Raw genomic sequence first — 22,102 nt, 5'->3', positions numbered from 1 at the left:
AAAAGCATTGAAACATGTATATTATCTAGGGTGAAACAGATCACCAGCCCAGGTTGGATGCATGAGACAAGTGCTCAGGCCTGGTGTACTGGGAAGACCCAGAGGGATCAGGTAGAGAGGGAGGGGGGAGGGGGGATCGGGATGGGGAACACATGTAAATCCATGGCTGATTCATGTCAATGTATGACAAAAACCACTACAATATGGTAAGTAGCCTCCAACTAATAAAAATAAATGAAAAAAAAAAATGCTTTTAGGTTAACATCAAAATGAACATGTAAAATTTAAAAATTCTCATAAACCTTACAGGCTCTGTTCTTGGAGAAACATTTTATGAAAAGCAATTATAATTAAATGCTGGGGGATTTTTAAAAATCCATATTAATATTTTTCTGTTTAAAGAATTGTATTTTTGAATTTTTGACTACAGAGAATTATAAATGGTATGTAAGAAGGACCAAGTATGCTCATGAATTCAGTTACAAAAAAGAGGCCCAACCTTGAAAAGTCAAAAAGTCTTTAAGAGGTTTGCTGTGTCCACTCCCAGCACACTCTTTGTTTCCTCCTTTTTGTAAAGGGCACGCTGGGCTGACAGATCCCTGGCCCCAGAAGTGCAATCTTTTCCATGTCCCAGCAAGTAAGATCGCTGGCTGCAAGCCAAGAAGACAGTCCCCATAAAAATAAAAATGAGACAGGGCTCTGCTGCTCTTGAGTATCGCACGCAGCTCGGAGACACACCATGTAGACATGCTCTACTAGTGACAGCTAGGAAAATATTTCAGCTTTATGAACATTTGTTATTCTGAGGACAATGAGTGCAGTCTCACTTAGCATATGACCTCTTTTAGCTAGACTGCAGGTTGTTGCAAAGTCAGCTTGGAACAGGTCTTCAGAGGTCTGCTGGTACATAGACTGCCTGCAGGCCACAGTCTGGAGGATGGGGAATCTAGGTTAGGGTCACTATCGGTGACTTTAATTTTCATCCCTACATAAAGGGCCATAACAAGTATGGAAAAGGTAACAGTTACCTGTTCAAAAGAGTGGAGTCCACCTTCTTTTCCTAACCTCACCATATCTTCCAAAATGGCTTTTTTCAGCTCCTGAATCAAACCATATAGGTAAAATTACAAGGCAAAATCACATTTCAAAATGGAGATAGAAGAATCAATGAGTTTTGAGCAAAGTACAACTAGTAACCATTCCAACACGTCCCCCCACCGTTTGAACCCCCAGCTACGGCTGACACTCGCTGTAGCAAGCCAATCACCACCTCTTATCTGGTAAGTAAGTGCTGGCAAGGTCTAAGGAGTGCCTGAGAGCAGGCTAAGGGACTACTCAGCTTTTTAAAAAATTGGCCCTCTGGTCAGCCTGCTGAGTCCAGGTGCCTTGTCACCCCCAGAGGAGCCCAGGGCCTGGTGGGAGCTCTAGAGTTCACACTGCTAAGAAACAGGCCATGTAACTGAAGGGCTGATGCTGAGTCAGGGCACAGAGATCCTCTTCCATAGAATTGTGCACATGCCAGGTGGTTTCTGGAAGGTGTGAGCAGCTAATGCTCTCAGCAGGGAGAACTGTGCTCCTTTTGCAATTCCATGACCATCTCTCTAAGCCCAGTAGACACAAAATCTACCTCTCATCAGGAGAGAACAGGGCCGTCAGAAGGCCTATGCTCACATCTGACACTGCTGTTAACCAGTTGTGTGGCTTTAGGCAAGCCCCCTCACTCCCTGGACTCTCCTGCAAGCTGCAAAACGGCTAGGCAAGCTTTCTGTGATGTCTCCTGGCTGGAAAGTTCAAACATTTTATTTATCAAGTATTCTAAGAGGAATTAAGGTTCTTCTATAACAATAACCAAAGACAAACCTCTGGTTTAGGACTCCCACCACTTATATAATAAAGTTGCAAATTTCCCTACTGGCTCAAATTTCACTTGGGCTACTGTTTTTGTGTTCTCTCATTAAGCAGTATCATGGAAGGTCCAGCAGGCTTTGAGGAAACAGCCCCCAGGTACAGACCTTATTTGTGCAGAGCTCTGCATACGTCCCTTCAATTCCTCTCTTCCGGGCCCAAGAGGGCATGACTTCTGGGTCGGGCACGACAATGCCCACCAAAAAGGCCTGTGATCCCACCAGAGGAAAACACAGTTATGACAAAAGTTTTTAAAGTGTTTATTTGTGGTCCAGCATTAAAACTTATCTTGGTATTCTCAGACTCCACTCTTTCCTAAAAATATGTATATGCTTATGAAACACTTCCACTAACATATCACACATTCTTGACCGAAATATTCTTGAATGTTTCCGATATATTTCCTTAACTTTGTAAAAGATTGATTAATAAAAAATAAGCTTAAAGGAGATTAAAAATCAGTAAGGTTAGTCCTGTATGTACCTTTGATTCTAATGACAAATTTAAATGAGACCATCTTTAGGATACTAATCACCCAACTATACGATCCAAAAGACATGCATTTCTAAGGATTTCCAGACCATTTTGAAATTGATTCATTAATATGGTCCTCATTCATCAAGAACACAATTTTAATTTTTAAAGTATTTTATTAAAAAAATAATAGTGTTTAACTACATAAATGTAATGACAGCACAGGGGCTTCCCAGATGACACAGTATCAAAGAATTTGCCTGCCAGTGCAGGAGATGCAAGAAACTCAGGTTCGATTCCTGGGTCGGGAAGATTCCCTGGAGGAGGAAATGGCAACCCATTCCAGTATTTTTGCCTGGGAAGTCCCATGGACAGAGGAGCCTTGGAGAGTTACAGTCCATAGGGTTGTAGAGTCAGACACAACTAAGCAACTGAGCATGCAATGATAGCACAGAATATATTCACAATGATCTTTCTGACTTCAGATCTCAAAATTTCTCTTGGAAGTAGATGAAGCATAAGTTAAAAGTAGTGGGAATGTGCATTACTACTACTTCAAGCAACTTCTTTACCTAATTGCAAATTTATCAAACTATAAGCAGTTAAGATTTCTCCCTTTCTCTCCTGATCTTATATGCCAGATAATACCAGTGTCTGATTGGAAATGAATGGTCATCACTTTAAATCAAATACCAGATACTTAGGAAATCATTCCCCAAATTCTCATCAGGCCTGGCACGTGTGGGAGGGCTGAAGCCTGGGGACTCACCTTTAAGCTGTCCCCGTGGACATAGACTTGGGCAACAGGCTCGCTCCGGATGTAGATGTTCTCAATCATCTCGGGCGCAACATATTCTCCCTGAGCAAGTTTAAATATATGCTTCTTCCGATCAATAATTTTAAGAGTACCAGCCTGTGGAGTTGGACAAGCAGCTTCATAAAAAGATGGCATTCCCAAGCTTGAGCCCCTCACTTATTCATGCCATAGCCCCTCAACCCCTGCCCTGTCCCACCCTGCACGCCCCACCGGATCTGCTCGTGCACCCGACATCTCTGCCCTCATGAAGTCACCATGCGGCCAGAGAGGGACGGTGTGTACACAAGTGGACGGCTCTCAAGCTCTGCTGGGCCCTGAGTGCCCACTGTCCTTTCCCCTCAGCATGTGCCCCATTCCCCCTCCCACCTGCCAGCCAGGTGCTCGGCAACAGGTGTCTTCCTCATCAGAAGGCTCCCCACCTTCCCACTGGGGCTCCAGCTGTCCCCTCTGTCATCTGAATCTTCAGATTCGCCCCCGTGAACCACGCTCAGGCCACCACTCCCAAAGGGTGGACGCTCCATCCATCGGCACACAGCACAGCTCTGGTGGAGGCCCCCAGATGGCAGGAGGGACCCTCTCTCTCCAAGACGTCTGCGGCAGGCAGGCCACCCCTGGGCAGTGAGTGCTTGAGCCCCTGGCTTCCAGGACCCCCACCCACTTCCCTGGCTCCCTTACATCTCTTTGAATTTCTGAGATAAAAAGGTTGGTCTCTCTCCTTTGGCTCAACCCTTGAATGCTGCCATGTCCTCACTTCTACTGACAATGTCCCTTGAGGTGACTACCATTTATCTCCTCCGTGGCCACTCCTGCATCTGTCTGAGCTTCCTGCCAGAGCTCTTCACTGAGTTCCAGCCTCAGAACCTCACTCTCCTCAGAAGACTTAAAGGAAAAAAAAAAAAAAGCCAGGCTGTCTGCCCTGCACAATGCAGTGTGCCCTAAAGGATGGCCCTCCTCCTCCTCCTCCTCCTCCTCAAGCCTGTCCCATTCCCCAGGCCCCAGACCTAGAGATGGCCTTGCCACTGCGCTCTCCTGGGACTTCCAGCAGTCAGGCTCACCCATCCTCATGTATAAATCCTTCTCACAGTCGACTCTTCCTCCCATCAAAACCACTTCCTTATCTAACATGTGCACACACTCTGGCCCTGCTCTATCTGTTCAATTATCAGAACCACACCAGAAGAGAAAAACAGGCAGGCCTTGTTTTGCTCAAAATCCAGCCTGGACATCAAGCACTTCTACTACACTGGCTTCTTTGGGCCTCGTGGCACCCCATGAGTTGGGTGTCATCACCTCCATTTCACAAATGGTGAAGGTGAGGATTAGAGAGGTCAGTCAACTCCTCCAAAGCCATGCAGGTAGGAGGTGAGAGAACCAGGACTTACATCAGGTCTTTCCGGATCAGAAACTTATAATTTTTCCCTATCTAATACTATTCCAAAATAATAATAATCTAAAAAATTGACTCCCACAGACTGCCTGCCTACTGCTTTGGGCTGTGAGTTCAAGCATGAATCAATTTACTTGCTTCTCACAACACCCTGCAAGGTGGGTGGTTTCATCTGAGTTATGGGGCATCAGTGGCAGATGCAGTTTTGTGGGACTTCAAGTTTCTCCCCAATTTTGAGGATTCCCCCCTAATAATATAAAATGAAGTACAGAGCCTTGAAAGGGGCCTATACAAGCAAGGGCTGAAGCCTGGGCTTTGCTGTCCCCATCAGGGACAATCTGCCCTCTGCCAGTGTCCAGGGCCCTGCTTCCTTCTCCAGCCCCTCTCCTCCACTGTGGGCTCTCAGCTAGAGGTGCTTGCCTCACACCCTAATTTTCCTCAACTTAGCGCAGCTACTACTCCTGCCCTGACTGTCCTTCTTGCTCTTCCCTCTCTTGGAACAGGACTTAAATCCTGAGACTCAGAGCCCGTGGACGCCTGTTCTTCTCTGCTTCTCCCCGAGGTGAGCATGGCCATCATCTCATGCCCATCACACTGGGTTGGGTAGCGTCTAAAGATGTGTCTCTTCCCTGAGCAGAGTCCTTGGTCCTGGGTACGTGGTGGGGACACATGCATGTCTGCTGCAGGAGTGAGGGTATCTCCCAGTGAAGTACACAGTTCCAAGCAGGGGCAAATCAGCTCACCAGCCCCTGGAGGGCTCAACATCACTAACCTGCCTGATAAACTCGACATCTCAGAACATCCACCCAAAGCATTAGCAATTTCCCAGAGACACAGGAATGGTTTCCTGGGGCGGGCTGGAGCAGGTGGGGGGCTCTTAGTTTCAGGGATGGAGCCTTTCTGTGGTCATAGCTTTCACCTAAGCATATCCTATGTGCCAGGTAGTGTGTTAAAGGGCTTTACAGGTACACTGTAATCTCATTTCTTCCTTACAACATGACCACAGAGGTAAGCAATATTATTACCCTCATTTTACAAATGATAGAATGAATCACCATAACTGGTTTTAACTAAAAGTTGGGGGCCACAGCTAAAGAATGCCATGTAACTTACTTTCTTATTCTACAAGTGAGTTAATACGAAGCCACAGGGAGGGATAAAACTTTGTTCAAGGTCACCGGAGTAGCTGCTAGCAGAGACAAAAGAACCCTAGAATCCTCCTGCTCAGCTCCAAGCTTTTCACATCGCTCAGTGTCACCTCTCAGCTGGAGGCCAGTGTCCCAGACCCTGCCTTTCTCAGATCTCCTAGAGCTATGAACCCTTGTTCCATGTATAATACTTTATCCATCAGATTCCAGAGCACTGTCAGACTTCTTCTAGGAAGCCACTTAAGGGTAGGTAGTGGGCCTCAAACTCCAGTTCTATGCTCCCCAAAGATCCCTGTCACCTTCATCAGGAGGATGGAGAAGGAAGCTTTGGGGGCAAGGTAAGGAAGAACCTCCCAGTTCCCGGAGGTTTTCTGGAATGACTGATTGTCAGGGCGGACGTGAAGACGCCTGCCTTGGAAGTGAACCAGATGACACACACTCCCACCACCAAAATGTGTGGAGGCCCATGGTTCCAACGTACGCACCGGCAGCCACTTCCCGATGTCTCCAGTGTGAAGCCAGCTGTCCTCATCCAGGGCTTCCTTTGTCCTCTCTGGGTCTTTCAAGTAACCTTTGAACACATTTGGTCCTCTCACACATATCTGTAGGGACAAACACCTGGTTTCTCTCAGGACGCAGCATAAGGAACTCTGATAGGAGGCTGTCATGAGGCACGTGTAGAAAAATGTACACTATCCCTCAGGAAATCCACTGCAGAAACCACAGTGGTGGAAAGAGAGGACAGGAATGGCCACCAGCATTCTCTCAAGCAGTGACCTCTCTGCTCTGGCCACCCCAGACCAGCCTCTGCCATCCCCTCTTCCTCAGGAACCCAGCTCTGTAGCACTGGATGGCATCTCCCTGGAGACAGAAGGCTGGCTGATTCTGCCAGAGATGCCTGACGCCCCGCTTCATGACCAGGCACTCACAGTCCCATCCACTCCCATGGGATCGGCAATTGCGGGCAAGCTCTATCTACCCCATCTGGCCTGTCTCCAAATGGTCACATTTCTGTTTCAACAGATACACAGCAGCAAGCCATGCCAGTTAAGGAAAAAAAAAATGGATTTTTACAAAAAGTTTAGCAATCCCAAATCTTATTTTAGATCAGCCCAGTCCGATCCTTGGGGGTTGGTTACTTTGTAAACAGGAGAGGAAATGCTCAATTTAGTTGGGCTTAAATTAATCAGGAATATGAAATGACCTTACACATAGGGTGAAAGGAAAATAATTCCTTTTTTTTTTTTTCCTTTTACTTCCTACATAATGAAGCATCCACAGACATGAATGGCTAAACACTCAAGTTTACCTCTCCTTCTCCTTTGCTGGTCCAGTAGTTCAGCTCCTCGACATCGACGAGCTTGATATGATTGCAGGGCAGAGGTGCCCCTACGTGTCCTAGAACACCAGAACAAACGGGCATTTGTCAGTGTTCATTTCAATTTCAGCACTGAAGATGCCCCATGCCATGTAAAACCCCTCAAGTGGTCAAAGTGGGGAACTGTGAATGGAAAGCAATACACCTTTAGACAGGCGTTTGTCACAAGTAAGCACTGATGATAAAGTTTTGGAGCAAGGTGAGGCCAACCAACCCCTGCAGGGCCTTTGTTCTACATCCGTCCAGCTGGACAGACTTACGGGGCCCAGATCTGTAGGGAGGCTCATACCCACAGCAACCACACAGTCAGGATTTTTTATATTAAGACATTTCGCCATTATTAGATCATTTCTTTTGGTTTCATTTCAGTTCAGTTCAGGACAGTCGCTTAACCATATCCAACTCTTTGCGACCCTCTGGACTGCAGCAGGCCAGGCTTCTCTGTCCATCACCAACTCCTGGAGCTTACTCAAACTCATGTCCATGGAGTCAGTGATGCCATCCAAACATCTAATCCTCTGTCGTCCCCTTCTCCCGCCTTCAATCTTTCCCAGCATCAGGGCCTTTTCCAATGGGTCAGTTCTTCACATCAGGTAGCTAAAGTATTGGAGTTTCAGCTTCAGCATCAGTCCTTCCAATGAATATTCAGGACTGATTTTCTTGAAGATTGACTGGTTTGATATCCCTGCAGTCCAAGGGACTCTCATGAGTCTTCTCCAATACCACAGTTCAAAACCATCAATTCTTTGGTGCTCAGCTTTCTTTATAGTCCAACTCTCACATCCATACATGACTACTTGAAAAACCATAGCTTTGACTAGACAGACCTTTGTTGGAAAAGTAATGTCTCTGCTTTTTAATATGCTGTCTAGGTTGGTCATAACTTTTCTTCAAAGGAGCAAGAATCTTTTAATTTCATGGTGGCAGTCACCAACTGCAGTGATTTTGGAGCCCAAAAAAATAAAGTCCTCACTGTTTCCATTGTTGCCCCATCTATTTGCCACGAAGTGATGGGACGGGATACCATGATCTTAGTTTTCTGAATGTTGAGTTTGAAGCCAACCTTTTCATTCTCCTCTTTCACTTTCATCAAGAAGCTCTTTAGTTCTTCACTTTCTGCCATAAGGGTGGTGTCATCTGCATATCTGAGATTATTGATATTTCTCCTGGCAATTTTGATTCCAGCTTGACCAGCCTGGCATTTCACATGATGTACTCTGCATATAAGTTAAACAAGCAGGGTGACAATATACAGCCTTGACGTACTCATTTCCCAATTTGGAACCAGTCTGTTGTTCCATGTCCAGTTCTGTTGCTTCTTGACCTGCATACAGATTTCTCAGGAGGCAGGTCAGGTAGTCTGGTATTCCCATCTCTTTAAGAATTTTCCACAGTTTGTTGTGATCTACACAGCCAAAGGCTTTGGCATAGTCAATAAAGCAGAAGTAGATGTTTTTCTAGAACTCTCTTGCTTTTTTGATGATCCAGCAGATGTTGGCAATTTGATCTCTTGTTTCTCTGCCTTTTCTAAATCCAGCTTGAACATCTGGAAGTTCACATACTGCTGAAGCCTGGCTTGGAAAATTTTGAGCATTACTTTGCTAGCCAGTGAGATGAGTGCAATTGTGCGGTAGTTTAAACATTCTTTGGCATTGCCTTTCTTTGGGATTGGAATGAAAACTGACCTTTTCCAGTCCTATGGCCACTGCTGAGTTTTCCAAATTTGCTGGCATACTGAATGCAGCACTTTCACAGCATCATCTTTAAGATTTGGAATAGCTCAACTGGAATCCCATCACCTCCACTCGCTTTGTTCTTTCAGTTTGAGGATCATAAAATAGTCATTATTGCTTTTCTCCCAGTCACTAGACTATTGATTAATGTGCAAAATAATCATCTACAATTCTCTCTCCCCCACCACCCCAAATAAGACTTTACATTTTTTTTGGTCTTGTATATTCCAACCACAAAACTACATCTAAGCTATGTTCTAATAACTGTGGTTGTTACACGGATTACTGGCAAAGGGGAGGATTTTTGTGCAGGTGCTGGCCAAGGTCCTGAAATAAAGTGAGCCATGAAAACAAAAAGGAGGCTCTGACACATTCTCTTTTAAGTGAGAGATTGTCAAATCTTTTACAGTATTGTACAAAGACAGCTATCCTCTCATACTTGATAAACTTTCGTATGTTTTTATGGTAAGGATGCCTAAAAATGGTAAAACCTCCAAACCTTCACATGTGATAATGCAGCGGATATCATAAGAGGGAAGAAAGTGTCCAAAAGGAAGGGCACATATGTAAGCAATCAGAATATAATATGGCATAACAAGAAAAAAGTTAATGAGCCACGATGTCAGAATACAGTCCTTGTAGTAAATGTGCCAGTGGTAGGGAAACCAAAAACTTTGCATACAAGATATACTTTATTCAGCAGAAGTTTAAGGAGATAAAACTCAGAAGAAAAAAAAATGCTTCTATACCTCACTTGGCCAAATGTGATTTCAATTTAGAATTCACCTATCATGTTTCTGCTGACTACCTCAAGGTGCTCAGAAAATAGTTGCGTTACTAAGCATGTTTCTTTCCTATGCACATCATTCCAAGTTTTCTAGTTATAGCTGAGCAAACTTAAGCATGAAGGGTAGCCCCAGGCTCACATAGGAAGCTGGTATCTGGAAGGAGTCTTTTGACAAATGTTTTTCAGATTCTTCTAGCATTTGGTCTAAATTTGGTGATGGCCAATACACGTAGGCCAATACCTACTGCCTCCTCCTTGTCCCGAAAAATAAGTCTCCTCAGAATGAGGGTGTGGGCAGTAGCTGCTCCTCTCTGAGGTTGCCGCTGCCTTTTAGATGTTGCAGTCACAGGAGACCACAGTTCCAAAAAGCCTCTGAAATGGCCCTTCAAGAAATAGCACATTGGCCGCTATAAACTTGTCCCTCCCTCTTAGGTCATATCCAATTTGCAGCCTGCTTCCTTCATTGTAACATGACTATAGGCTACACTGTGATATTTAGAAACTATAAAATCCAATATATTAATATTATAGGTATTTTTCTATCTGGAGCTGTATTTTGTGATCTGTTACTTTTCTTTTAAAACGTGACTTCTAATTATCTATGAAAGAAATAGGAAAATACAAAAAAAAAAAAAGGAAGTACAAAAATATGTAACAAAAAAACCAGCTCCATAATGCCACAACACAGACAAAACCACCATCGATGTTTTTCTTCTATTTCCTAAGTGCCCTTGTAAGTATCCTCTCCAAGAGGAAGTTTTCAAGCTTGCTGTTCTAACTCATTCCCACATCTTCAGCCCATCCTACCTGAGGTCCAGTCCCCAGGTGTGGTGAAGGTACATCCCGCCGTGCACTCAGTTTGGCCGTAACCTTCATAAACCTTCAAGCAAAACACAAAAACTGCACTGGAGATGTGCGCCCTCCTGCAGGTAACTGGCTGCCCTTTTCAGTCAGCTAACCTCCCATGAGCATCTGGCTCTCCTGGCTGGGGACGCTGCCTTGAAACTAGGTAACTCCAGGAGAAACTGGACACAGATAACAGGCATGGCTACCCTGCTTGGAAGAAATGCTGTTTTTACCAGAGACACTTAGTAGATAAGGTTATGTGGTTTGGGATAAAGACTTCTTATTTTCAACCACTGACTTTATTTTCAGCTTGAATAATACATAGTAAAGACAAACATTTTAAAATCCATTAGAGATCTTCTTTTGTCTCTGTAAGATATTTCCCTTCAGAGCCCCATGTGCTGGCATGACTAGACCATGTGGGAGAGCAGCCTTTAGGAGAGGCCAGCTCATGTTGCTGTTTAACAGGAGGGTCAGTGTAAGAAGCCCACGGCTTCTTTTTTCCTTCCTTTTTTTTTTGTGTGTGGGGTGGGGAGGATTGCGGGATCTTAGTTCCCTGACCAGGGATCGAAACCAGGATCCCAGCAGTGAAATCACTGAGTCCTAAACACAGGACTGCCAGGAAAGTCTCAAGAAGCCCACAACTTCCAAAGCATAAAATTTTAAGCCTGCACATTTATGAAATAGATGTGCCTACTTTACCGAAAACCCACCAATCACAACTATGTTACTATATAGTCTGCATAAGTCCGGAGAAGGCAATGGCAACCCACTCCAGTACTCTTACCTGGAAAATCCCATGGACGGAGGAGCCTGGTAGGCTGCAGTCCACGGGCTCGCCAAGAGTTGGACACGACTGAGTGACTTCACTTTCACTTTTCACTTTCATACATTGGAGAAGGAAATGCCAACCCACTCCAGTGTTCTTGCCTGGAGAATCCCAGGGACGGGGGAGCCCACCAGGGCTGCCCTCTATGGGATCGCACAAGGCTATCTTGGCTTTCGGTGACCCTTAGGCTTTTTACATTTTCAAAGCAGGGAGCTTTTACCCCACAAAAATCTTGCCCCTAGGGTTATTTCTCTATACAGAAGAGGGAACAATGGGCTTCCTGCCCTGTCCTAATGTACACCCCACTGCCCCCAGGGAAGGCCACATAAAGGCAGTACCTGGCAGCCCAGAGCTGCCCGGAGGAATCCCAGGACCGTTGGTGATGCGGGGGCTGCTCCAGTAACAATCATCCTCACGCACCCACCAAGACTGGCCTGTGGGGAGAGAGAAAAACATGCCAGAGTCTGTGCTGCTGCAGGCGACGTGCAGCTCACCTGGGTCTCATGTACATAACAAAAACACACCACAGTTGCACCCTAACCTGGACCCTGAAGTTGGGATCAGAGGCAGCCTGAGGTTGTACAACCCAAGAGCTGAGGTGAGGAAGGCCCTTCTCCTTCCAAATGCATCGATCCAAATTGCTTTGCAACCCAAGCCATGGTACGGCTGGCTAGCTCTTTTATGTATTTTGAGACATGAGCCATTAATCTGTGCGGCATTCTGTAATTTTGGTTCTCCCTTTCTTAAAATACACAGCTGTTCCCTCACTCTCTCATTGTGTGCAAGGATCCAAAACAATTACTTAGGACAATTTCTTCCCACTTGCACCTTAATGGCATGGCCTTTTTTTTTTCATTTCTAAATCAATGCCATGAGCTATTCACCTATGCCCAGCAGAGGACAATGAATTTTTTAAGCACTTTGTTTCTGTAAGTTGAGCCAAGAGATTTTAAATATTCATTTTCATAGCTAAAAATAGAGTGGTAAGGAAAAATGAGTAATGCTCACTCCTCTAACTACAAATTCTTTGTGTGATGCAGAGCTTTACAACTTTAGTGGGGATACAGGAATGAGTAGTTCATATACAGCTTGGTTTGGGAGAAGTTGAAGGGATGGGAAACAGGGAGGGAAAGGAAGATTCTTGGTCATCATGCTAGAGCCTTGTGTTGCTTGGAAAGGCACTGCGGCCGAGGTTACAGGGAGGGGGCGAGAAAATCCTCAGGTCCCAGGAGATCCCTGGTGAACCCGACTACCCATGGGCAAAGCTGTCCTACTGCCTACAGAGGTCAAGGAACTCACTTTCCAGGAGTCCAAGAATTCTTGCTGGTTGCGGCAGGCAAATATAACACATCTCCAAAGAACAAAAATGAGTCCTTTAAAATTTCAATGGTAGCTTAAACTTTGATTTCATTGGCAAATAAGTTACTGTTTTATGAGATTACATGCCATGCCACTGGGATGGAACTTCTCCAGTTCTTCTATAAGGTCATCCACTGGATACCTGGGTGCCACTCCATCATCACTTGTTCATTTTCTCACCTGAACCTTATTAAAGAAGAGTTCATCCCAGATACTGTCGTTCCTGATGATTCCACTCCGGACCTCGGCCTGCTTACGCTTTGCTGCAAACTCCAGGAGCCAGCGCTTTAATGGGGTGTCTGCCTGGCTGAAGATCTGAGGAACAGAAGTTGGGAACAGCTGTAAGGACTACATACCCCATCTCAAGACATGCTCCCAGGAAGAAAGCTCAGACTGGTCAGCAGAGAAGCCACACTATTTTTGCCCCTGCAAGTGAAAGTATTAATCACTCAGTCATGTCCGACTGTGTGTGACCCTGTGGACTGTAGCCCACCAGGCTCCTCAGTCCATGGAATTCTCCAGGCAAGAATACTGGAGTGGGTTGCCCTTCCCTTCTCCAGGGGATCTTCACAACCCAGGGACTGAATGCACGTCTCCCGCATTGCAGGCAGACATTTTACCAACTGAGCCACCAGGGAAGCAGGAGCTTCATTAAATGTGTGACATCCAGCTAAAGATTAACACTACCGAGGCCCAGGCACACAGCTGAGAAATCTCCCAACCAGGGTTTTGGAGAGCAGGAAGAAAACAGGAGAAGCAGGGGTGAGAGTCAGGATGTACGAGAGGAGGCGACTTTCAGGACCTGGGGCTGGAGGTGTAGCAAGTCTGCCTGGGGCTCCAGCCTCTGTCCGAACAAGCAGAGACTCCCCGCGAGGCTCACCTTGTCGTACATGCGGTTCAGCAGGCGAGGGACCACTGGGAAGATGGTGGGGCCCAGGGCCTTCATGTCATCCGAGAGGAGGCGGATGTCTCCCTGGAAGAAGCCAACGCGCCCTCCGTGGCAGTACACGACGGACTGGAGGCGGGGGACAGAAAGGAAGGAGTCCCTCAGGGTGGTCACTCCTGGGAGCAGTCCAGACCTGTCCAAAGCTCTGCCCCATACGGAGGCACCTGTGACCCCCTAAGCCAGCTCTGGCTGCTGCCACAGGACACTGAAGAAAGCCATCTGAGGCGACATATCCCCCTCCACGGCTCCCCGCCTCCCCACTAAGTCCCACTCAGACATGAAGCGAAGCAGGAGACAGGGTGGAATCCTGAGCCTTTGGGGAATGCCAGAGCAGCCAGACTCACTGGTGGCTGCCCCTTTGTGCTCACTCCCAAGCCTGGACAGGGGCCTCCGTGGGGACTCCGTCCCTGAGCTGTACGACCTCGTCGGTGTGTCTGCTCCAGGTCTCAGGGTGCCTGCGCACTTCCCCAGGGACACCTCGGCAACTCTGGGAGGGTGTGCAGAGTGCTGGAGATGCTGCCGATGTTGTTGGCTAAGGGAGGCCACGGTGGAGCCTGGCTGCTTGCTATTGGGACTAGGAATATGCCAAGGAGCTCCTTTCTTTCATACTCATAGCAATTATGTAAGGGAGACAGAATTCTTATCAGTTTTACAGATGAGGAATGCAAAGGCCTCAGAGGTAAAGGCATTTGCCCAGAGTCACCATTTGCCAGTGATAATCGCTGGCAATGGAATGCAGGTCTGAAAAGCTAGAAGGCCCTGCCTAGTAGACCAGATCTCCCCCAAGGCCAAATGGGAGAGGCTTAGGAGATAATGCTTCTGCTGTGCCCAGAAGCAGGGCAAAGGCTAACGGAGTTTTGCCAAAAGAACGCACTGGTCACAGCAAACACCCTCTTCCAACACAAGAGACGACTCTACACATGGACATCACCAGATGGTCAATATCGAAATCAGACAGATTATATTCCTTGCAGTCAAAGATGGAGAAGCTCTATACAGTCAGCAAAAACAAGACCGCGTGCTGACTGTGGCTCAGATCATGAACTCCTCATTGCAAAATTCAGACTTAAATTGAAGAAAATAGGGAAAAGCACTAGACCATTCAGGTAAGACCTAAATCAAATCCCTTACAATTATATAGTAGAAGTGACAAATAGATTCAAGGGATTAGATCTGAATGACAGAGTGCCTGAAGAACTATGGGTGGAGGTTCAAAATATCGTACAGGAGGCAGTGATCAAGACCATCCCCAAGAAAAAGAAATACAAAAAGGCAAAATGGTTGTATGCAGAGGCCTTACAAATAGCTGAGAAAAGAAGAGAAGCGAAAAGCAAAGGAGAAAAGGAAAGTTATACCCATTTGAATGCAGATTTCCAAAGAATAGCAAGGAGAATAAGAAAGACTTCCTCAGAGATCAATGCAAAGAAATAGAGGAAAACAATAGAGTGGGAAAGACTAGAGATCTCTTCAAGAAAATTAGATACACCAATGGAACATTTCATGCAAAGATGGGCACAATAAAGGACAGAAATGGTATGGACCTAACAGAAGCAGAAGATATTAAGAAGAGGTGGCAAGAATACACAGAAGAACTATACAAAAAAGATCTCATGACCCAGATAACCACGATTGTGTGGTCACTCACCTAGAGCCAGACATCCTGGAATGCAAAGTCAAGTGGGCCTTAGGAAGCATCACTATGAACAAAATTTGTGGAGGTGATGAAATTCCAGTTAAGCTATTTCAAATCCTAAAAGATGATGCTGTTAAAGTGTTGCATTCAATATGCCAGCAAATTTGGAAAACTCAGCAGTGGCCACAGGACTGGAAAAGGTCAGTTTTCATTCCAATCCCAAAGAAAGGCAACGCCAAATAATGTTCAGACTACCACATAATTGTACTCATCTCACAGGCTAGCTCAAAATTTTCCAAGCCAGGCTTTAAAACAGTACATGAACCGTGAACTTCCAGATGTTCAAGCTGGATTTAGAAAAGGCAGAGAAACAAGAGATCAAACTGCCAACATCCGTTGGATCATAGAAAAAGCAAGAGAATACCAGAAAAACATCTAGGTCTATTTTATTGATTATGCCAAAGCCTTTGACTGTGTATATCACAACAAACTGTGATAAATTCTTAAATTTATCTGCGGAAAATTCTTAAAGAGATGGGAATACCAGACTACCTGACCTGCCTCCTGAGAAATCTGTATGCAGGTCAAGAAGCAGCAGTTAGAACTGGACATGGAACAACAGACTGGTTCCATATTGGGAAAGGAGTACGTCAAGGCTCATACTGTCACCCTGCTTATTTAACTTATATGCAGAGTACATCATGGGAAATGCCAGGCTGGATGAAGCACAAGCTGGAGTCAAGACTGCCAGGAGAAATATCAATAACCTCAGATACGCAGATGACACCACCCTTATGGCAGAAAGTGAAGAGGTACTAAGGAGCCTCTTGATGAAAGTGAAACAGGAGAGTGAAAAAGTTGGCTTAAAGCTCAACATTCAGAAAACTAAGATCATGGCATCTGGTCCCATCACTTCATGGCAAATAGATGGGGAAACAATGGAAACAGTGAGAGACTTTATTTTTGGGGGCTCCAGAATCACTGCAGATGGTGATTACAGCCTTGAAATTAAAAGACGCTCGCTCCTTTGAAGAAAAGTTATGACCAACCTAGACAGCATATTAAAAAGCAGACATTACTTTGCCGACAAAGGTCCATCTAGTCAAAGCCATGGTGTTTCCAGTAGTCATGTATGGACATAAGAGTTGGACTATAAAGAAAGCTGAGCGCCCAAGAATTGATGCCTTTGTACTGTGGTGTTGGAGAAGACTCTTGAGAGTCCCTGGGACTGCACAGAGATCAAACCAGTCAAACTCAAGGAAATCAGTCCTTCTGAATATTCATTGGAATGATTGACACTGAAGCTGAAACTCCAATACTTTAGCTACCTGATGCGAAGAGCTGACTCATTAGAAAAGACCCTGATGCTGGGAAAGATTGAAGGCAGGAGGAGAAGGGGACAACAAGAGGATGAGATGGTTGGATGGCATCACTGACTCAACGGACATAAGTCTGAGCAAGCTCTGAGAGTTCGTGATGGACAGGGAAGCCTGGCGTGCTGTAGTCCATGGGGTCGCAAAGAGTTGGACATGACTGAGCAACTGAACTGACTGACTGGCTAGGAGATAATGTATGCAAAGACTGGTTGCTTAAGTGACACACACAGATGTTTCTCTGTCCCTGCAACCTCATGTGGATTCCTCCATTCTCTGTCCCCAGGAGGTCTGTCCTAGTGCCCAATCACAATGGCAGTGCAATCAATAGCCTGAGCGGCTGTGAGGGCTTGATTCCCCAACTTTACTGTCTTGTTTTCTCTTTTAGGAGTTTGTGAGTGACAGAAGTTACAAAATATAGGTGTGTTGGCCATAAACGGGGCCACACTGCACAGAGGTTGAACAATAAAGCACTTCTGCAGAGAAGCAATGCTCTCTGAGCAGATGCCATCAGCTGGGACCTCTCTCAGCCAAGGTGTGTCCCCCGGTGGGGCAGGCAGGTCCCAAGAGAGACAGGTCGAGGGGCCTTGGTCCTCTGCCCCCTTGTAGCACCTTCCAAAGACAGGCCAGTTTAGTTCTATTTCACACTGCCAGTGCCAAAGCGCCACCCTGCCAGGGCTGCGGGTTCAGGGCACAGACTGTGCCTCCCTGAAGCCAGGGCCTTACCTGTACCATTCGCTCAAACATGTGTGCTAAAGGCAAATAGGAAATGTGTACATCCGCACAAGTGGGAGCCCACTGACTCTGTAAGAAAACAGAAGGAGCCCAGGCAAGGCCCGGTCAGTCAGGCGGGCGTCTTACCTGGATGACTCTCTCAAACATGTGAGCCAGAGGCAGGAAGGAGATGAGCACATCGTCCTGTCTCGGAAAGATCACTTTCTGCAGGTGCCGGGCATGGGAGACAGAAAGGAAAGAAACACTGACAGGAAGACAACGAGAGAGTCATAAAACAATAAAGAGAAAATGACCTGGAGGGGCAAAAAGGAAGAGGGGGAGGGCTGGGTGGGGGAGGTGGGGAGAAGAGACAGAGGAGAGATGACAGAGAGAGAAAAAGTGAAAAGGGGGAGGAGTGAGAGGAAGACAGAAGGTGCAGAAAGTGAAGTGAGAGAAAGGGCAGCGTAGGAAGCCGAGTGTTAGGTCAAAGCGCCAGTGGGTCTAGGTTATCTGCAGAAGCAAAGAGCCAATTGCAGCACACATAAACCAGCAGAGTCAGCTGCGCAGGGAAGTCTCCTCCGGGAGGGCCTGCAGCTCACACACAGTCGTCTTGCCACCTCGGCGCACCTCCCCCTCCCCACAGTTGCAGGGTCTGCCTCTGGCCCCACTTCACCCGCATCCCTGGGCCACCGGGGTAGGGCTTCAGAGGGTCTCAGCCTGTCGGCACTTTCCAGTCCTTCTTGGAGAAAGGGGCCCAGAGAACCCTAGGTCTGTGCCTACAAGGGCTGGGGGCAGAGGTGTGGCGGATGGAGCCAGGCCTCACAAGCCACACCTGAGAACAGGGCCTCACAGGGGGTGCCAGAGCGGGATCCCCCTCTCTGGGCCAGGTCTGACCTCAGGGACAGGAGCTGCCCTGGTCAAGGGGCTCTGCTCAGGGACGAGTTCTCCTGGGCTGACTTCCCTGCTCTCTGCCCCTTTTCAGAGGTCCTCAGTCTCCTGAGCTGGCTTCCAGACAAGTCTGGACAAGCCCTGGGAAACTTGCTCATGGCTCCTGGCCTGGGCTCAGCTACCAACGATCTCTCAGTTTCCCACCAAGATGCAGGAACTTTCCTACTATTTGGGCATATGCTCCATAATGCCATCTGGCATAAATATGGATGGTGGTTTTCTCTACAGTGGAGAAAAAGTTTAATTTATATGAAAAGGTATGTCCCTTCCTCCTTAAGGAAACTGTAGGACATTCAGATACTCACCACTTGTGGTAAAAGGTCCTTCCCTCTTAGCTGGTTAAAAATGCTAACATGCTTTTGTCAGGCCAAGATATCAAGCTTTTTTGATTTTAGATTTACCTTTTTTAGTACAGCCTTATAAATTAGCAGTTGCCGTTGTTTCTCAGACTCTAGTAGTCCTTAAACACAAAATGATTGAATTAAACCCTGACTTACTTGGAAAAAGAAGTTACCAAGGATGACTTTTTAGATAAAGGTATACATTAAACCACAGGTATCTCAATTTTTGAAGTTAAAAATGGAAAACAGTTTTCCATGTTTTTTCTTTCTGGGATCTCAGCACTATTAGAAATCAACTGAATATTTACCAGGTATGGATCATTTCAGTGTTTGTGGTTCAAAGTATCTGTGAAAGTGGGATTGCTCTAATGAAAACAGAAGCTCCTGCCTGGGAAAGGCAGCCTAGATTATATCAGGGGAAAAAGAAAGAAAGCACAAAAAAAGCCTCTGAGGGCTTGAGGGTGACCTTGAGAGTAAACCTGCATTAGAAAATCTACTTTATTCACCTCTGTCACTTTCAGAAAGCCTGAGAAATCAGCCACCACGTTCCCATGGGTGAGCATCGCACCTTTTGGGTTCCCTGAAAGGAGAGAGTAAGAAGGAAAATTAGTTGGAAGCTCATTGGCCACTCCTTGAGAAAAGCACCTGAGTCGTCAGCCCCAGACACCCAGCGCTGTCCACGCAAACCTCTGGCCTTGGTCCACAGCCACCATCAGAGTCCCACGCAGATGAATGCTGTGAAGGACCATCATTTTGCAGACACCTGAAGCTCACCCACCTTGAGGCTCCCAGCTGCTTGATCCCACAGGAGGCAGGTGACGCAGCTGCACAGGTGGGGTGCCTCGAGGCCTGACGGGCTGGCCTGTGCCTTCCCTCTGCCTTCCTGAGGGAGCACAGGCTCTTGGCCCCCAGTCTCCTTAGGCATATCCCCAGTAACCCATGCTGCTCTCTAGGCCAGTGCTGTCCCAGGCTCCAGCTGCCAACTGTGCTGGCAGAGGACTTCCTCGCTGTAACTGACACCTGGCAAGGCCCCAGCCCAGGCCAGGCCGGAGGCCCAGACTGCTGGGAGAGCCCTCCCACCTTCTCACTGGCAGAGCTGGGACATGGATGTTCTTGGACTGTCTTGACACGACCTTCCACTGCTGCACCTGAGGAAGCCCGGGGCTGCTAGGACGGCCCAGAGGCCAGGTGGGGACAGAAGACACAGCAGGCTGTGGAGGGAGGCCACTGGTTACCACGTCCTGTCAGGGCAGACACACACTGCTGGTGCTCCTGGACAGACCTGACCAGGCTCGAATCCTGGCCTTGCCTCTCACTGCCAGCACAACACTGGCAGGTTGTTTTCCCTTTCTCAGTTTCCTAACCTGTAAAATGGGGCTTTATCTAAGTTCTGAGGACCTAGCCAGGTACAAAAGATATTAAATTACAAGTTTCCACTGAGGCAGGAGATACATGATCTGTTAAACTCCAAAAGTGAGGGGTCAGACCATGTGCAGAACTTACCCCCAAAATACCAAATAAGCCAAATTGTTAACTTTGCAACCCTCACCCAAAAAAGAGGTAATAAAAGGGCTGAGTTGAGGTTAAGAGAGTATTGCAGTAAATGCCACTGAACTGTTCACTTTAAAAAGGTTAATTTTATGCTATGCGAATTTCACTTCAATAAGAGAGAGAGAGACTATAAATGAATGAGGGAGAATTTGTGAGGATTTCTTCGGAGAGCTGTTGAGTCCTACAGCTCATCAAAAGGGAAGGAATGACGGGTCCTCTCTCCCAACTCCAATCTGAAACCCAAGCTAACTCAGGCCCTAATGAGACTATTTGAAAAGCACAATCATGTTCTCTACAGCTCGGGGTTCCCAATAAGAAAGGTGAAGAAGGCTGTGGCTGAAAATCAAATAATAAATCCCAGAAACTGAACACAGAGTCTACAGAAGGAACATCAGGTGGTGGTGGGAATGGTGTCTTAAAAAGGACTCTTACCTGAAGGCCAGTACCCGCCCTCAGATCAGAGAGGGCGGTAAAGTATACACCAGAGACCGAAGCGGATGTGAAGCGGGAGCAGACAACCTAAGGAGGGCACTGCCTGCTTCCACAGACCTCCTAAAAGTGTCCATGAGACAACAGACGCAATTGTAAACATCTACCCAAAGTCATTCTCCCTCCCTACTTCCATCTGGGGGGAGAGGGCAGAAACCTTCACCAGCCAGTGGAGGAGGGGGAGGACCACCAGGGACGAAGGCGTGATCTCATACCTTCCCCACCCAGCCTGCAGCCAGCCCTGGCCTGGGTAGGGAAGTCTCAATGAAGTGGACACATTCATATTTTGGACCGACACTTGTAATTCTGAACTAAGATTGAGTTTGTGACTTACAATGCCCATGGGACTCACCTGAGAGGGACCAGAAAAGGCATGGATGCCTAAGTTTTATCCAGGGGCAGACAAAGAGCTATCCCCACCAAGCAATTGTAAAAGAACAGATGGAGACAAAAATAAAGTTGCTGTCATAATTAGACTCTGTGAGGCTCACCCTATTGGTGACCTGTTTGTCAATAATGGCATCACCTCTGTCTGACCAAGATGTGGTGTGTTTTAACATGTGATCGGGCACCTACATCCATCTTGCAAATCACAGAGGTGATTTTGGGGACATAGAAAGTTACAGGATTGAAAAAAAATTATTTTCTAATAGGTAGCTGTTAAAATACCCTCCTTTTGAAAATAAGACCCATGCACTTTGTTTTACTGCTTCTCTTTCTTTCATCCCACCATCTTTCCTCAAACCCAGGCCCTTATTGAGAAATTTCCCTGAATTGTCTCCTATACACAAATCCCAGAAGAGTCCCTGGACCCACAAACTATTCTGAGAGTATCATCTAGAAATTTTCACTGGTGGATTCCCAAATTCTGGACTTTTTCTAAGGAACACCCCCAAAATACCAAGTATGAAATCAGAATTGTCACAAAACATGGTACTATGCTACACAGCTTTAGACCTGCTAGACTGAGTAACTTGCTCACATCTAATATAACCTCAGTGGAGAGTTTGAGAATTTCAAGAGAAATTTGTCTTCATTGATGAAAAACGTCTAAAGCCTCCATTCTTTGCAGGCCAGAATACACACAATGGTAGCAGTTATTCAATTCTGCTTAGTTGGACATGCCCCTTTCCTCTTCAACATGATAATAAAAGCTTACAGCTTTAAGAAACAAATGTTTTCTTGTAGATATAAATGAAATTTTACAAACTTCTAGTGAGTTGCAGAACTTTTAAATATTCCAAGAAATGCTCCAATTATTTCCTCAAGTCCTCTCTGGATGTAGCCCCAGAGGATAAAGGAGAGGCAAACACTGACAACAAATCCTGGGAGAAGACTCCAAGGTCTGAGTTGGGAGGTGAGAGGTGAGCCTTTGAAAAGGCTCTGCTTGCTTCTCTGATTCAGGACAAGGACACACCCCCGGTAGCATTTGTTTTAAACATGA

The 22,102-nt window shown here is 46.4% G+C and overlaps 1 protein-coding gene across 8 annotated transcripts in view; it reads right to left on the bottom strand.

Moving 5' to 3' along the window:
• ACSL6 (acyl-CoA synthetase long chain family member 6) overlaps positions 1–22,102 on the bottom strand; it is a 64,325-nt gene that overhangs the window by 11,635 nt on the left and 30,588 nt on the right. For 5 of the 8 annotated variants that reach the window (XM_061150824.1, XM_061150825.1, XM_061150829.1 and 2 more), the window contains 11 exons: positions 19,125–19,198; positions 17,342–17,419; positions 13,544–13,678; positions 12,844–12,978; positions 11,643–11,738; positions 10,437–10,509; positions 7,041–7,129; positions 6,217–6,333; positions 3,149–3,292; positions 2,013–2,114; positions 1,029–1,100 (listed from right to left, as the gene is read on the bottom strand). In XM_061150824.1, the coding sequence (XP_061006807.1) occupies positions 1,029–1,100; positions 2,013–2,114; positions 3,149–3,292; positions 6,217–6,333; positions 7,041–7,129; positions 10,437–10,509; positions 11,643–11,738; positions 12,844–12,978; positions 13,544–13,678; positions 17,342–17,419; positions 19,125–19,198 (1,115 nt within the window). Of the gene's footprint in view, positions 1–1,028; positions 1,101–2,012; positions 2,115–3,148; positions 3,293–6,216; positions 6,334–7,040; positions 7,130–10,436; positions 10,510–11,642; positions 11,739–12,843; positions 12,979–13,543; positions 13,679–17,341; positions 17,420–17,476; positions 17,555–19,124; positions 19,199–22,102 lie in introns of all 8 variants that reach the window. The other 3 variants (XM_061150830.1, XM_061150823.1, XM_061150826.1) reach the window with 3 other exon arrangements.

Source organism: Dama dama, chromosome 9 (assembly GCF_033118175.1).
Source record: "Dama dama isolate Ldn47 chromosome 9, ASM3311817v1, whole genome shotgun sequence".
Lineage (NCBI taxonomy): Eukaryota > Metazoa > Chordata > Mammalia > Artiodactyla > Cervidae > Dama > Dama dama.
The sequence above is the reverse complement of the archived record's forward strand: the minus strand, read 5'-3'. Positions and strand labels throughout refer to the sequence as shown.